This window comes from Tachypleus tridentatus, unplaced genomic scaffold (genome assembly GCF_004210375.1).
Source record: "Tachypleus tridentatus isolate NWPU-2018 unplaced genomic scaffold, ASM421037v1 Hic_cluster_2, whole genome shotgun sequence".
Taxonomy (NCBI): domain Eukaryota; kingdom Metazoa; phylum Arthropoda; class Merostomata; order Xiphosura; family Limulidae; genus Tachypleus; species Tachypleus tridentatus.
Window position 1 is genome coordinate 33,875,416 of NW_027467782.1, and position 18,798 is coordinate 33,894,213.

The 18,798-nt window shown below is 31.9% G+C and overlaps 1 protein-coding gene across 9 annotated transcripts in view; it reads right to left on the reverse strand.

The window, feature by feature from the left end:
- Window positions 1-227: 227 nt before the first annotated feature.
- The window catches only part of LOC143243103 (nonsense-mediated mRNA decay factor SMG5-like), a 30,037-nt gene continuing 11,466 nt past the window's right edge, over window positions 228-18,798 (reverse strand). For 2 of the 9 annotated variants that reach the window (XM_076486836.1, XM_076486840.1), the window contains 6 exons: window positions 18,309-18,399; window positions 17,251-17,322; window positions 6,969-7,096; window positions 5,354-5,409; window positions 2,702-2,824; window positions 228-461 (listed from right to left, as the gene is read on the reverse strand). In XM_076486836.1, the coding sequence (XP_076342951.1) occupies window positions 7,048-7,096; window positions 17,251-17,322; window positions 18,309-18,399 (212 nt within the window). In that variant the 3' untranslated portion in view covers window positions 228-461; window positions 2,702-2,824; window positions 5,354-5,409; window positions 6,969-7,047. The other 7 variants (XM_076486844.1, XM_076486842.1, XM_076486839.1 and 4 more) reach the window with 6 other exon arrangements.

The window sequence follows — 18,798 nt, forward strand, 5'->3', positions numbered from 1 at the left end:
AACAGCAGTATTATACCTTTTGTACTTTTTAATACTAAAATTCCTTATCTAGACCCTCTAGTGATTTTCAGGAATTAGAAAAGTGTATATCAAAAATATTTCAATAACAACAAAAAATTAAGTTTAAGAACATTCATTTCTGTAACATCTATAGTAAAACAACGTAATAAATATTCAATATATAAATACGTAACACACTGTCAACAAATGATGTTTCATGCAATGAGTTGATGAAAACACAAATATTTATTTATAAAAACAATACATAACCTGCATAATTTCTTCTTAAAGAATTTACAAGAATATTACTTTACATGAATAAGACAGAGCAATTTCAGTAAAAACTTGAAAGAACTAATTCTTTTTTTTGATACAATAATTCATGATGAACAACGAAGACAACATTTTTTATTGCCATGTTCTTGACATTCACAGCTTTCAGTACGCATTTGTCGTAAGGCCTAGAACAAGAAGAATAAAAATAATGTCACTGTCATGTGTTAAAGATTAAGGTTCAAAGTTCACCCTGAAATAATTATGGGTAGAAAAGAAGGAAAGTAAGTAGCAATTAAGTACATTCATGAGAAAACATTATCCAACAGTAATGTATTATCTAATGCAGGGGTTCACAACCTATTGGCACTCGCGACATGAAAATGTAATTGATGAAATAAAATAAATGTTATCCCAAGCTACTTCTAACAATGCTACGCGACTCCCCTGGGGGGTGCGACCCACCGTTGGGAACCCCTGATTTAATGGTTGAGATAACCTTGTTAAAGAATGCCCGAGATCTTAACATTCAACACGTCGAGAGTTAGGGCATAATTAACATACTAGAAGAGTAAAATGAAACCAAAATATATTTAATAAACAAGTGTAATCTATAATGAAATTGATAACACATGCATATAGTTGTTATAAATTATCACATACCTAGACTTTACACATGTAAAAATACAGATACAATAAGTTACTCAAAGAAATGCAGCTCTGTTTAATCAAGTGATATAACTGAACAATGGAATGTAAGCATTCACATGGATACAAGTTACTTATATGCATTAATATTTCTACATATATCATATATAATAAGGCTTAGAAACAGCAAAGTTGTAAAAGTATAAAATAGAGACACTATTAAACTTGTGGTAAGAAATCTCAATCATGAAGTTATCCTTGGTCTATAGACAGCATTAACTGATTCATGCACGTCTATCAAAAATCATCCAAGAGGAACAGTCCAGTCCTTATTTAGCAGTAATTCTTGGGATTACCAATAACTTTCATTGAGTTCATATGCATATCAGAATCCAAAACTTCTAAATCACTAAATTATATAAATGCTAGAGTAAAATTATAGTGAGTCAAACACTGCCAGTCATCATAGCCATGTAATTCTTCCTGCCAACCAAATCTCTGCTTCCCAGTAAGCATTTTCTTTTACTTGGTTTTATTTTCTTACAATGATTTTGTTAATCTTTTATTAAAAAATGTTTCAAGTAATGAGAACCAGCAGATGCTTAAAAGTATAAGGTTACTAAAACAAAGTAGATAAGGAAGGGTCTGAATACATATTTCATTTATTATTTAAACCTTCACCTCTGTCTCATTTCCTTATTACTGTATAAATCTTCTGGGTTGGTGATTCATACACTTATCACAGACTGCATATCCAGTGATTTAAGTACTACTTGTAACATGGTAATTGCCTCACAATAATGTCTGTTACGATCCTACTAATAACACTGCACAACAAAGTTTTTGCTTCTTGAACACTGTTGGGTGTTCCTTATAGGTTTTTGGCTGTTGATCAAAAAATCACATCCAAATTTGCCCATCATGTACCGTTTCATCGAAATCTTCAGTTTTGCTACAATGGAAAAATGATATCTGGGCAACTGGAATCCATCAATGCTTGCTGACTACTGTTGGACACTGCAACGTGATGCACGGACATTGAATACAAACGAAAATCAGGAGCAAAACACTTCTAATTATGTTGAACTTAATAGCATATTAGAAACATAAATGCAATTAAATACGTTATTGCCAGTAAACAGTTAACTGACTATTTCTCAGAGTTCCAATGTGATGAAGCAAAACCAAAACTATATCTATGCATACCCACCAGGTATCTGCCACAATCAGCAACAACTTTTTGGAAAGCAAAACTTTTCAAAAAAATAGTTGTGCAGTGTAATTAATGTAACTTTAATAAATTAACAGAGAATTTATCTTGTTGGTATTGTTTAGCTATAAACAAAATCCAATATGGAATCATATACTAGTGATAAAACTGCTCAATGTGTTATAAAAAAGAAGATAAGAAATTAGAAAATTTGAATTTTCAACTTAAAGATGCACCTTATGTACATAAGGGCTAAACAGCTAAGTCAAACACTTCCTATAACTCAAGTTCTGCTACTCACAATTTCAAGTTATCCACCCTCACAACCTGAAATACTAATTATTAGGCCATACAAAAAAGGTAATACTTATGCAGATATTTAAAAAACGAAATTTTCAAGTGTACATACATTAAGAATTAGATGACAGAAATCATCAATCCTTAGTAACAGAGTCAAAAACAGTTACTCAGAACTTTTGAACATACTGAAGGATATAATAGTAAAATAGAATGGACAATTTTTTTGACAAAAAATGTTTGATAACTTCATAAGATTTCTTTATAATGTACCTGATAGTTACTAGTATGGTATCCACTCATATACCATGACATCAGCATTGAAGCTAGAGCTTCGTCATCTGTGACACCATCATCATCCAGAGGAAAAGGTGGTAGTGGTGGAATATCTGGAATCTTAATTAAGTAAATTAGTAAGTTAGAAGCAAAAGTATTCATTACAAGTGACAGAAAACATTTAAGATAATCTTTTTTTAAAATTATTTTATGGACTTTAAAAAGGTTAGTTGTGTTGCACTCTTGATTTTATTCACTTAGAGTAAAGCTTTGAGCTATTTATGTTACCCAGCATGAAAAGTAACTGCACAGCACTTAAGTCAGGCTAAGAGCTGCTCAATAATAACATATAATAAATCAACATTTTTATTATTTATGTTACAATTTTAAAATGTGAATGACAGTGTTATTAATTCTTAATAATTTAGTTTAGAATATCCTGCAAAAAAGAACACCTGGTGTCAACATCATTCCTTCTTGTTCTCGCATCACTTCTGAAGTGAATGCTGGTTTTTTGCCTGCATGTGAATGTTGATTTTTGTCTGCATGTGCAGCTTTCGAATGGGAGACAGATGAACACTGAGGCAGACAATATGGTTCACAATATGTTCAAAGTTAATTTTAAACAGTAGCTTTTGTTTAGCTCATTTAACCATTTCTAGACAAAAGCAATGTCACTGATACCTTTTGGTTTTTTACTTCTCAAAGTAGAAACTATTTAATCAAAGTGCACGATATTTAGTACAAACACACTAAATAGTGGTACCTAGTATTGGCTTAAAATTTTCCTATAATTTGATGAGCATATGTATATGTATGAAACACAGACATCACATGAACACTGTTAAAGGCTCAATAAAGATACTTTACTATTGTTTTGATTTTTTGTTTAAAATTAAATTTTTACTAATTGAATGATATACTACAGTGTTATTGAGTTGCAATATTTATAAGTCTATCATTCAGTGTACGATACGCAGTTAAACATATTCTGACGACTCAGATCTTTACTGGATATTAGTTTCTTGTTAATCCTGTTCAAAGAAAATAAATAAATTAACACATTACTGCCTTTATTTGTGATAGAGAAAAATGTTTTCAATTTGCAGAAGACTTAAGATTACTATTTGTTAGGAAAACAAATATAATATCAACCTTGTTGTGGTATTTAGTCAATAATGATAATAAATTTGTTAAGTAGGGGATATCTGTAAAACTTACAACAAATTTCTTTCTAGACGAAAGCACATTTTTTAAGAATATGCAAACAAGAGTATTTGGAAGAGTTTTATCATACAAAATTAAGGGTAATTCAAAACTGTTTAACAAAATCAAAACAATGTGAATAAAAACAGGAAGTTTCATATTTTAAAAAAAGAGCATTGCTGAAAAATATTATAAAGACAGCACATAGCCAATTTTTAATTTTTTTTTAATTTGGTTGCATAGATTGTAGGGAGCATGCACATATTAATTAATCAAACCTAGCTGATTAATGAGCCTATTAACTAATCAATTAGCAAATGCCATTTATCACACAGACTAGTCATGTTATCAGGATTTTAATAGCAAAAGAGGGAAGAATTCTTTAAAATAAGCATTTGTGAAAATTTTGAACACAAACTGGGTGGCATTCAATTGACTTTTGAAATAATCAAAACAAGTCAAATATATTTACAAAATATTCTTTTCACTATAGGAAATCACAATTTTATTTAAAACTTTAAACTATTTTTTCTTGGATACAACTGTGGCAATCACCAAACAAAGTTAAGTAAAAGAAATATTTTAAAATTGTTAATAATTGATGTCTTAAAAGGAGTTTTACAGTTTAACTCAGATAACAAGAAAAATTTGTACTGTTAAGGAGTGTTTATAAAGCCTGATACAACTGTGGTAACCCATAGGGTAATATAAATGAATTATTTGCTGGTACTTTTGTGATAAGAGTAGAGAAAAATAATTTGTCTTATCAACTGCATTCTAAAGTAATTGAATCAGCCTGTGTGGACTTTGATGAAAGGAAACAATTATTTAAAGCTCTGGATACAACTCTGATAACCAACAGTGTAACAAACATTTGTATGTAAAAGTGACTTATTTTAAAATATTTTTAAAAGCAAGTGGATGTGTTCTATTTGTTTACTGTTGAAATTTATTGCCAACAAGTTACAAACACCTACTGCAAAAAATCCAGTCCATACATACTTAAAACCTGATACATATCTTTTTCATTAAATGAGCAATGAATGGAAGAAAGGTAGCCACAAGTTCATATAAATGATGTTTGGAAAAATGACTACTCAAATAAAAGAAAATATTACAATGATACTGTTCACTGATTGTTGGAAATTGTGTGCATTATATTGTAAATTCACTAATATATTATTAAGAAAATATTTACAAATTCTGACAAATGTGTGTAAAAAAATGATGTTCACCACAGTGATGCCATATGTAAATTTCTCTGTTATTTGTCTGAAAACATTTGCAAATTGTGGGATAACCTTGCAAGCTAGTAAACCAAATAACATATTAGCATAAACATATGTACTCTTTGTTTTTTGAGAAATTATTTAAGAACTGAGAGGTGAGTTTACATTCTTTTAAAGACAAATGAGTGAGTCAGTTCAACATATATGGACTTACAAAAGATGTAGATGGTCCATGGAGTTGATCAGCATACTGCCAAGCTGGATTGGAACCTTGTACATACAATTGAACAAAACGGTTCAAGCTTATATACATAAGTAATAAACAGTGACAATCTATATAAAAAAAAGCAATGAAAAAATTACCTTGACTTATAGTTAGCTTTATTACAATAAAAATTCAGTTATACAAATTTAGAAATATGTTTTTCTTGTTATAATTTTAATTGAGATGTTTTGTATTTTGTGATGTCTATAAATGTTCTAAGTGTTTACAGTTGGAGTGATTTACATGCTGCATCTTAAGTTTTTTGAAGACTTGGAAAAAATATATTTTAATATTGAAACATGTATCACATAGTTACTCTGTCACATAATGTGTCAGTTAATTAGTTAGTAAGTCTGTTACCATGTTCTCAATCACTTACTGAATTAGTGGAGGTTAAACAGCCAGATTTGATTCAGTACCACAGATAGGAAAGTTTATTTATATGTGAGTTAGACCTATCCCTTAGTTATCGTTAGTTCATGAAATTATGTAAGTTGTAGAGATTTCACCTAAAGAGATAATCACTTTTTTTCCTGTAAGCAGACTGGAATTAGTAATATTTTTACTAAGTAATAAAAGAAAACAACACACCAATAGACTGTTGCAATATTAGCATAAGGAATAATAATATTTTAGTGTAAATAAAATAGAATCAAGACTTCAAGATGACAGTGTATGTTTGAACCAAGATTAAAAAAATGTTGGAAATCACAAAACAGTGGTAATAACGTGAAGAAAACGAGAACAAATAGATGTGAAATAAATTAACAGAAATTAGAATAAAGAGAAGAAAAATTAGAAGATCAAAAACACACAAGGTAAAAACAAGAGAATTAATAACAAAAATAAATTTCATTGAAGAGAGTATTGGAAATGTGCAGGAGGATAATAAGAACAAAGCTGAAGTCGTAAAATAAAATGAAATAAAAACCACTACAATATGAGCTCTTTCATAAGGTGGGCTTTTCTTCTTCAGGGGCAAACTGGTGGTGGTGGTGGTGTAATCAAATGAATGATATTTATATACAGAGAGGGAGTTTAGTGATATTATGAAGGTCATCCAGTTTTTCCAGGAAATGTTTATTTGTCTATAAATTATTGTAAGTGTCTCATTTCTTATACAACATAGCCAATGGCAGTGATGTCTGTGGAAAGGTGTTAGGGATATTTTAATTTAGAAATGGCTAAATATATGTGTATTTAAAACTATGCTTAGGTGTTTAAGTAAAATAAAGGTGACATCTGGAGACTGATTTAAAAATATATGTCATACTAATTAATTTATAAAAACAGGTATGAAAAGTTATCTTAAACAAACAGCAAATTTTAGAAAATTCAGCTTTCATATTTCATAAAAAAATAAGGAAAGAACAGTTATTTTTATTTTTTTGACAGAGATAAAACCAATGAACAGAGATCATCAATTCCAGGAGCTAGATTAATTCTGAAAGGTTGAACAGTTTAGATTAGCAATCCAATAAGCTTCTTTTATTTCTCTATTTGCTTTAGTTCTGAAAATTCATTATTCGCCAGTAAGTTCACAAGTGACCTGTAAAGACCATACCTGAAAACCTGTATTACATGCATGAAGTGGCATAAATGATTGGATGTGAAACAGTTTCTTTGCAGGTTGTTTCCAGCCTTTAGAGATCCGTACCTGGTTCCAATCCATTCCATACTCTCACTATGGTTCTAAATAATGAATTTAGATGATACAATGTAAATGCAATTCACTTTCAAATGTTAAAACTTTTCTTACCTGAAAAATGTAATTCAGAGATACCTACTTCTCTGCACCACAAAGAGTGAGTGATTTCCTTCACACACATAGTTATGTAAGTTCTTGCACATTCTACAAGCCTTTAACAAAGCTCCCATTTCTACACATGCTAGGCGTTCTGTGCTAGTCTATAATATATAAAACTGTATAATAAATTATGCATAGTAGTTATTGAAAGGGAAAAATGAAGTATATTGTAGGTTAAACCACCAATGATAAGATGTTAACTACAGAGAACTATATTTTTAATAATACATACTGATGTGGATAAAACTGTTGGGTAATACTTTCTTCAGGTACCTTTAGCTGAATAGTAAATGGAAAAGATTACACAATAATATAACAGATAAACACTTATAACAGTGTTTAAAAATGTTTAAAACAATACAATAAAGAAATTAGACTGTTTTGTACATATAAAACAATATACATGTATATTATAATTTTAAAAATAAAAATCCACAACTGAAAATTTTGTAAAAGAAATGAAAAATTAGTTGATGAAAGTTAAAAAAAACATCACTGAAAAAATAATACATGATTAAATAAATGCATAATACTGTATAAAAATGTTTAAAAGAAGTTAAAGCAAAGAACAGAAACTTTAAAAAAAGCTAAAGCTTTCATTTATCCTATTAAGATATCTTTGAACATTTTAAAGTAATTATTTTGCAAACTAGTGTTAAGCCACTGGTTTATCTGTGTTACAGCTTACTGTGACCCCAAAATGTATGAACAATATGTTGGTTTTTCCTATTTATAATTTTCTACAACACATGAATATGATGGAATATATGATGCATTTTTATATGTGGTTAAAATGATCCATTTTATTCATAGATTTTTTTCTTATAACTTGTGTTCACTAATTCTCTATTATACTATTTTAACCATTTGTAATCATTACTGTACACATTTCTTTGTTAAAGTCATATAACCTTTGATGATTTAGAACATTTTCTTTCACAAATTTACTGTTCAACTACAGATAACTAAAGAAGGGCACTGCCCAAAGGGCTGTATCTACAATAGTATATATTAAAAAATAAATATATCTGTAGTAAATGTCATGTTGTCTTTGGTGGTTTAACTGATGACATACTTCTTTTGTTCTTAAAATGTAATAATAACTAACTATACTTTCACCAATAAGAGAGCAATACATCATCCATACTTAGTAATCCATACAAACATCTGCCTCATGAGGCAAACTAAATACACCAAAAGTGAAGGAAGAATGGGAGGTGGTGTATCAATCTGAAATACATTTACAGGTAAAATAAATGTTAACTTTAGAAATGTTACTAATCTTTTTTGCATCACTAAGAGCTAAATTCTCACCTTGAAATGGTGGAAAGAAATTACAATGATGAACTCTTTTCTGGAAACAGCACCAGGAAGGGAAAGCCCATGGGGTGTGATATCCATAAGGTGGGTAAGTTAATGGGGAGCATTTGTTGAAAGACTATGTCCATCTCAAGTTGAGAATACTCTTTGCCCAATAGAGGTAGTAGAGCAAAACATAATGCCATAGAAACCTTTTTTCTTTTTTTTTGGATGCCAACATATCACTGAGATGGACAGAATGGCAGACTGTTCAACTGTTCATTAACTTGCAGATGGATAGCTGGGCATGAGCATATAGTGTTATTAAAGCTATAATTCAGGCTACTCAATACTGGATATCATACAAATGAGGTGTACAAAGAATATCATCCCACAGCTCATTGGTCTGGATCTAACAGTCAAGATTGGCTTGATTCATAATTTAATGACATGTCTTGTACTACACAACCAGGTAACACTCTAGCTCTACTTCTGAATACAGGTGTGTGTTCACTTGGTTTTGTATTACAGCAATCACATCACTAAATGAGAAATTCTCCATATCTACTTCCTCAGCAGCTTGTAACTAATGAAGCAAAGCCACCCCCTCCAAAAGAAACAAAACAAGTGTACTATAAGAAATAGGGGAAGAGAGAAATTTGCATGGGGAGAATACTGAAGATGTGAATGGACCACTGTCATCAGACACAATCACCTGGAATTATGTCCATTACTTAGAGACAGCACAAAGGTTACTACAACTAAAGACACCAGGTGTTTGTGTATAGACACCCCCCTGACTGTCAATTTGTTTTACATTTTTGTCAATTAATGATTGGCTGGTCTTGTATAAAACTCCATATCAACAGCAGGCAATAAGCAGAGGCAGATGGCTTAACATTTTCCATGCTACCCATTGAATGCATATTTTGGGTAAGTATTTCCTGTTACACACCAACTGCTTATTGGTACATCCCACTGTCTGGATAATATATATATATGTTGAATAAGGTAGTTATAAGACCAGAAAAAAACAAACAAGCAGTCCAGAAGATAGAGAAACCACTGTATGGATAGGTTCCAAATCTGGGAGAGAGTTGTTCTGTGGAGTGGAAACTGACAAAAAGTGGGAGACAAAAGCCAGGATACATGAAACGTTACTGTGGTGTATGTGATGGGACACTATTGTATCACATCTTATAGTATCTGAGATTGAAAGTAAAGTGAGTGGAAAGGCAGTAATGATAGGAGGTCAAAAGTGAGAGAAAAATCCACTACAAATACCAGAAGATAGAGAAACCACTGTATGTAAAGGTACCAGATCTAGGAGAGAGTTGTTCTTCTATCACCTAAGCTTAAGTTTTCAAGACATGATTCATAAGTAACTAAATGTGATGATCATGATCTTATATGAGAAAGACCAGAACCAAGACAAAAGAAGTTCTGAGAGTGAGTACTTCCACAATGGGGGAGGGAACAACAGATGTTTTTTGAATGGATCACAATAAAAATACCAAACAGATGAGACAGAAAATGAAGGTTAGACTGTGAGGAGAGACTAGCTCAAAAATATAGAACCAGAGAAACCTTGCCCTTGGCATCAGAAATGGATCAGCCATCCAGAGCTGTACCTCATTGGAACAGAAGCAGCTGAAAGGTGTTGTTACAGAACTGGTGGGTGTTAAGCACTAAGTACCACCTACAGTCACCAAAGATACAGAAACTCACATTTATATGCAGAAGGAGCACACAGTCACTGATCTGAGATCTGAAAGGCTCCAATCATATGCAAGTCTGTATAAATGGGAAAAAAAGGGTATCCAGGGCCATGTGAGATCAACTGATACCTGCATTGACAGGTCATAAACTACTGAAGGAAATGTGTATGGGCAAATCTAAGAGGAACAAAAGATTCAAGAGAAGAGGGAATCCTCCAAAATAACTCATGCAGGAAACAAAGGAAACAAGAGTCCTGGTATCAAAAAACCTCCAAGTGACAAAGACAAAAAATGTAGGCTGTGCCTTCTCCACGAATGTAGTTAGAGGAGGGTTGAGATTGAAATGAGACTACTCCTGAAGGAAAAGGGAAGTCAAAACAAAGTAAGCCACACTCGGTGTGGTAAGTGGAGACCAAGTGTCTATAGATTAGTGATATAATAGGCTTCAAGAATATGACCTCGGAGAAAAAAAGTCTGGGCCATAACCAACTTAAAAGGAACTATTGAGAATCAAATATTTGATCACTGAGGTAAATCAAAGGAAGCAAAAAATATGTAGACAAATCAAGATATGGAAGTTATCCATCATGATGAGAAAACTGACCAAAAGAAAGACCAAAATTGGGTTAAGTGGGACAGACTAATAGCCTTCTGCCTTCATTGGAATGATAAAAAAATACAGAAGTAGAACTCTAGAATGGAGCAGAGAAATTACCTCACAGCCTATTCAATAGGAGAGGTGCAGAGTAAAAGATGGAAGGAAAAACCTCTGAGAAAGAACCTACAGAACTTCATAGGATGTAGCAAAGGGATTCACCAATGGAAAAGTTTTTTACAGGACTGAAGTCAACAAGTAGCTCCAGGAATGAATTGCCTCCATGGCTTAAGGGAGATAGTTAATAGTAAGAAGAGGACAAGAGAAAGAGGAGGATCACTCAAAAAAAAAAACAATAAATACAGACACACAAAATAAAAATCTGGTGAATACAAACACTGCTGAAGAACTGCATCATCAGCTAAAGATACCAACTTAATTAAAAAAAACACAAAAACCCAAACACCATATCACAAGGACCCAAGACAGAAGTCCTGGATAAGGGTTAAACAGAAAATAAAGCAACCTAACAAGGAGCAGTCCAAAAAAATATCCAACTAAATGGAACAAATGGAAGAAAACCCAGAGCAAAGTGGAAAACAAATATGTGCAAGCTGCCTCACAAAAGCTGGAAGGGTCATGATGGATAAAAAGGAGCAGAAAAACAAAAAAGAAATTGAAATACGGTGAAAAAGGGTAGATTGAAAGAAAAATGTAAGAAAAATATATCTCTAGACTCAAAGTATCAGGTGAAAGAGGACCATGCAGGTGTTCAAGATTTAGCAGAAATTAACTGCAGAAAGAGAAAACAAAAGACACATAACTGTAAATCCCAAGCATAGAAAGACAAAAGTAGAACTTCAATGAGAAGTTAAAGCAAGTGTAGTTAGTATCCTACATCAGAGATAAGAATCAACCCAGCCAAATTGTGCACAATGGCAGTAATATCACTGATCATTGTCTGCAGTTGTCATTACAGTATAGTATGACTTCTGTAAAAGAGTTTTAAAAAACCTTGAAGGATATCATTAATGTGGGAACATTCAGTTGAAAACATGAAGCTCATATTATGATAGTCCTTTTTCTTAAATCATAAAGAAAGAAAATAACGGCAATAATTAAAAATACACTAAAACAAGTATGGCAATAGCCATAGATCTAATAATGACCTTGAAGATTACTGGATGAAACTTGTACATTGGATTAAATAACAGTAACAGGTAGTAAGACATGTTTCCCCTAACAATAAAAGGTGAATTAAAAGAAAATCAAAATCAACATAATTCAAATGAAAGTTCTAACTGTTAAGTTTAAACTTAGTATTATTCTACTTGATAATGAAGAAAGGAAAGACTACACTTGTGTTTGTGGTGACTACTACACATAAAAGATGTGTCACCCTCCTACTGCTGGGGGGGCTATGGTATAATAATGACGAAACAACAGACTGGTACAATGCACATTAATAGATGTAGGAATGAGAGCTTTGTTAGAGGCCTGCAGCATGCTCAGGAACTTACACTGAAGTGCACACTCAGGTAATAACTCTTTCTGGTGAAAAGATTGTTTTGTTTTTGAATTTCACACAAAGCTACTCGAGGTCTATCTGTGCTAGCCGTCCCTAATTTAGCAGTGTAAGATGAGAGAGAAGGCAGCTAGTCATCACCACCCACTGCCAACTCTTGGGCTACTCTTTTACCAATGAATAGTGGGATTGACCGTAACATTATAATGCCCCCACGGCTGAAAGGGCGAGCATGTTTGGTGCGATGGGGATGCGAACCCGCAACCCTCAGATTACGAGTCGCATGCCTTAACACGCTTGGCCATGCCAGGCCCTGGTGAAAAGAACACAATTTTATTTTTAAACTAAAATACCTTTAAAATGAAACTAGAAGTATAATTTTAGCAGTTACCTCTTTGAAAGAATGATGTTACTACAAGTAATCTTTAGTATTTGAAATTATAATTCCAATAATTATCATTAATTTTTTATAGATTTCAGTTTTAGAATAATGTTACACATACTTCTACCAGCTTTAAGTACAATACTAAATATTTAAACATTTTAACATGCAAGTATTAAGTTATCTGAAGGAAAAAAACTTATTCTGTGCAATAATTAAAAGGATTTCTTTCAATTCTTGAAAAAGTATTATTTTGTACAAGATAAAACACACAAAAATAAAAATGTGTGGAGCAACTAGTGACATCAAAGCTGTCTACTTCCATTGGCACTAAGACTAAATAGTTGTAAACAAAATGGGAATAAACCTAAAAGAACATAGTCAAAGGTTGACAAATACTACATAAAGTTTAGATACAAAAATCACTGTGGCAGAGTTTAGAAACAAAGCATTTTTGTATTTATACTGTTTACAATACCATGCAATACTTTTAAAACATTCACTTATGATATCTTTCATGGACACACATATATTCATTACAATATATTACATAAAAAAATAGCTTGTTCTCAGGCAATTATAATACTACTATAATACTATTTTATGAATTTATGTCATTATGTTTGGTATCAAATTGTAGATTATACTGTAAATTTTCATATTATACATTATTCAATTTCTTAATTTAAAAATAAATATTAAAAAAACACTTTTAAACATTGATTTCTGTGTGTCACAAGGTATGTTAAATGCAGCATTGGTTCAGATTGGGTGTCCAAGTACGAAGCTTATTGTTTTGTACAAATTAGGAACTAAAATTACTGATACTGAGAAGCTAGAATATGAAATAAGAACCTCCTATCTTTTCTATTTGCTGATATATAATTCATATACTGAATTAAACACAGTGGCTCTACTCACCTCTTCCCATTTTTGAAAACAGGTCCTTATATGCACTTACATCTTGTGAATAACCAATCAAAAGCTTAAAATATCCCTCAAGTGGTTTTCTCAACCATTTTAAAGTATTACTTTGTGCTGGTAAGTTGGGTCTTTAGCCCGTTTGAAATTTCATATTCTTTAAGACCCAAATACAGCTTAGTTACTACACTTGATAAATTATAATGGTATCAATATAGTAATTTATAAATTTTTGTTATTCAAATGTATATATATAAAACCTTTAAAAATTATTTAATTTCTCATCTTCCACGTGTGAAGTTTCTTAAATATTAGCAACATAAGGCAAAGAGCAACTGAGTACAAAGGTTGTAACTGGAAGAGATAATTGTTTGCTTTACTTCTTTATTTACAGTTCTATATTTTACAAAAGAAATAAGTTTAAAAACATATTTGTTAATTGTAGTAATGATAATACATATATAACTGAAAATACTAGCCCACTAAAGCTCAGCCAAGATAGGTAACTTTGTGATGACTAAAGGTCAGTTTTATGCTCTTGGATACAGTAAGATGGGTGCACATGTGCTGCATCCTTGTAGCTTCTGTGATGTAGGTTAGCAATGACTTAAAGGTCAATATAATAAATATATATAAATGTATAATGTTATACAAGTCTTAAATTACTGACTGAGTATGCATATTTTACCTACACATCAATGTTATCAGCAAAATAACCTTGGGCTGCAAGTTCCTGCTGTGCTCTTGCATGCTTTCCTTGAGATGCAAGAAGATCTCCAATCCAAACTTCTTCCTCATTACCATACCCAAGAAAGTGAACAACACATGTCCCTTCTTGTTCATTAATACTCATAACACATGCTTCATAGAGAAGTCCATCTTCAGAAAATATTGCCTGACAGTAGTCTCCCAATTAATAAAGTAACAGTATATATGTTTACTATCACAATCTTCTTATATATATATCATAAGCTTAATAAAATAGAGAAAATGTATTTCAAACTTTCTTTAGTGAAGAAAGTTTGAAAATTTTTACCTTACGCTTCTCTCATAAGACATATTTGAACTTTTAACTCAAAACTCAAGCTGAAACCATTTATTATAATTTAATTAAAAACTGAACAGCTGTTAGATTATGTAACACAATATGCAATTCTTCACCTTTGTTAGAAATGTTAAAAATTAAACTGCTAACCTTAACATGAAGATTAAATGTAGGCTATTATATTAAAATATTATTAATATAAATATATAAAGCAGAAGTGTGATTCACTTGTATGTCTGTTTATTCTACATACACTTTGTGCCAGTTTCAACTAAAGTTGGCTTGTATCTATATGCCCCCTCCAGGAACTGCCATAGGAGGATTGTGTTCATCTAATTAAGATGTCAGACACAAACGTAACCAACTCATATTTATCATGTTAACCACATCTAAAACCTCCTCGCTGGGTACTGACATTTGCTTAAAGGTAAGGCAAGGATCATCACAGTCATTTCAGGCCCTAAAATCATGGATGTGAGGTAAACACAGACTCCAGGGCATGATACAGGATTGATCCAGAAATCTGGAAATGTGTCATCCTGTATTTGCTGGAAGCTCACTGCAAGCAATAAACTCCTGTCACTGTAGGACTGTGCCAAAACATTCAAAGGTCAGTAACATCCATATCTCATGAGAGAATGAGGAAGTGCCCAAGACAGAAACAGAAATATACTGCTTACTTTCCATTACCCAATTCACAGAAGGAAGAATCAAGGGAGACAGATGGACAACCCCAAATCTGTGTGAGGACTAAAGTTGATTGGCTCTCTTGATATTCAAAAACCAGCCTGCAGGATTCAAACATCTGCATGAGGATAGGATGAGCACATCCAATTGAAGAGGAGAACTGCATTTAGATGTTTAATTCTATGATGCCACTCAATTTAAGGGATGGTATACTCTTTACACCATCAGAACACCATTGCTGTATTTTGAACAGAATGGTTATAAATATATATATAACCCATCCATCAGGATGTCTCCATGGTACCTGTGCTCAACCAAGGACCTAGAATAGGACCACTTCACTTTCAGAATTATGAGAAGATAGTGGATCACCTTCCATGAACAATAAATGAAATCAACATTGATAAAATAGGATGGCCATGCACTCACCAACCAGATAGCTTTGTGTTAAATCTGAACTGGAATTACAAGTACACTCCCATGGAGGCTGGTGCCACTCCTACTTACACTTGGAGAAAACAAAGTATGAAGGCCCCCCCACTTTGCCCTCTTCTCCTAGAGTGGAGAAACATGCTCAAACAATCTGAAGGAAAAGCTTTTGTCTGCCACTCCAACAACAGAAAACTGTGGTTGGTACGGACTCCCAAGGATCACTGGTAACGTCTGGGAGATAAAAAGCATTGGAGGGACCTGAGGAACAGTACTCTAAAATCTGTGCAATATGTGAACCAAGTTTCCTACATGTCTGAAAGTAAACTGATCCCAGTTTATACAACCTGATGATAGGCAGGGACAACCAGGATTTCCTTTAGCTCTACTTGTGATTGTCCATGAGTGGCAGTCCATAATAAGGTGATACCATCCAATATGTGTCTAGATAGTCTTATGGAACACCTCATTTCAACACAGCCTGTTGCAGCCCATAGTAATTATAATTAAAATTGTTGTTAGTGTGAAACAGAGAAGGGATCCAGCAAACATACACAAAAACAATTTCTCAGAATTAAAGGAACAGTTATAATTTTTTTTTTATTCAGCCCAAAATTGTCAAGTTTGCATATTCAAATTTCTCCGTTGAAAAAACAGAATCCAACGTGTTAAAAATGAAAGGCAAAGATCATTGAGACCAAACAGATTATAAACGGGTTTAATAAATATTTTTGTTTAACCTCTCTTCATGTAAAATGCACACAAGTGGCTTCAATAAATAACCAACAGCTAAATTTGAAAAAAAACAAAAAACAAATTTCCAAAAGTCACTGATAAACCTATGAAAGGATGGCAATAGTTGTTAAGGAACTTTGAAAAATGATTCCTGTGTTGTAGTCCTGATATTACAGGGATGTGCACAGGTATTCTTTGCATTAATTTTCAGAGGTTTAGTTCAAAATAACAATAAAGTTAGAGAAAAAAGTTTTCACATTGATTTGGCAATGCTATACAAAATGTAATAAACTGGTAATTTTTGTGACATAGCTTATAAAAATATATTTATCAAATGGTACTTCTTTTCTAACTATTATTATTAATAGGCAAGCAATAATAATAATCACAATACAGTGTCAAAAAGAAGTATCCCATTTTGTAGTACATCAGATGTTAAGATGAAATTCCAACCAAAAAATTCTGGGATGGACTGCACTTTGTAAAACTTGTGTATCTGTTGTTGTTATTGGCAGTAACATAAAACATTTGAGTACCACTATAACAAAGTATATTCTGTAAAGATGCAAACCTTATCTTTGTTTTGACCAAAAACTTATTTAGCCTATTCTTTAAGACTTTTCTATTTATGACTGTTATGATTGTATCAAAAGTGTCTATTTTAAGCCAAACTTATCTCATTTAATAAAACTGCACTACTGACTGTGGTCTTGTCTTCAAAATTCTCACCACTGCTCTTAGTTTAAACATTCTCGGCCTTGACACCAACCTCTGTCTAGAGGACCAGGATGAGACACTTGTAAGCTCTGGTCTTCAATCCAAGATTGGTTACTTGAAATTACTCTTTTTTTTAATGAGGTTTTGAAAATATCCTAAACCTAATTATCATTACACTTATACATAGAAACAAACTCAACAATATTAGTACCTTTTATACTATCAAACCAATTCAAAACAAGGTTTCCAATTTATTTATTATTATATATTTATATACAGAAATAAACAGAGGTAGTGTAACCCTAGTTAGATGTTTATAAATGATATGATGGCAAGTAATAACTAAGTCAAAAATATTTGCCTCACAACAATCATTTTCCAGCTGAAAATATTAAGAAATAGCAGCAATAGTTTTATTGAATTTAATTTTTTTTTGAAAGATGAAAATTATTACAAGGTGACAAATGGAGTCTGACTTCTGAAAGATAAAGAATGTTTTTAACTATGCCTAGAATTTTGAAATAACAAGTGCAAGTATAAGAATAGAGATAATTTCCAATTCGTGACATAGGGCATTATTTTTTTTTTTACAAGTTGGAAAGAATATTTTCAATTTTCAAGATTGGGAATAAAAACATAGATGAAACTTGCACAGAAAAATTGAAAAAAACAAACAAACAAATAATAATAATAACCGATGACAAATTATACTTCCAAACCAAAAAGAGTATGGTAACAGGTTAGTGTTTAAAATCAAACTACACAATGAGCTACCAATCAGTGCTGCGCTCATCACAGGTATTAAAACATGGTTTTTAACATTATAAACTATGAATTATTTAACCAAAATAATGGAGGTTACAGAATCAAAGTATTTTTTCCCACACAATATGCATATATTACATGTTAGTTTTTAATTTTTTTTAACTGAATATAAAAATATATGGTTGGATAAATATTATACTTTTGCAGACATTTTCTTGTATTCCAACACAACATTCTTACTTGTAGGTTATTCAGTAAAAACTAAAAAACGTTACTCACCTAGTTCCATGCCTCAGTTCATTTTCCAGCCACCTAATTGCTTCTCTTGCTCCCACACTTTCTTTCTTACGTTCATCAAGACTAGCTGTCACTAATAACAAGTGAGGAAACAAAGAAGTAGTTATAATAAAATCACATTCAAACTATCATATCTTACATTTGCCAAACACACAAAAAAAGCACTTATAATTAGGAGAAAAAAAATACTTAATGAATATTGAACTCTGAATTATTGCTTCAAGTCATATAGTGGTGTTCAGTGCACATCATAATTTTTACTAAGTTACAGTTAAAATGCAATTAAACAACTTTATTGTCAATGCACGTGAAAATGCTTGGCATCAATACATAATTTACAATTCAAGTTTCAATTAGTTTAAAAAAGGATATATTTATGTCAATTTTTAATCTTTATTTCTACATGTCACACAATACCTTTTAGCTCTGAATTATTTGTTTTAAGCTTTCTTTCTTCCCTTTAAGTGTTACA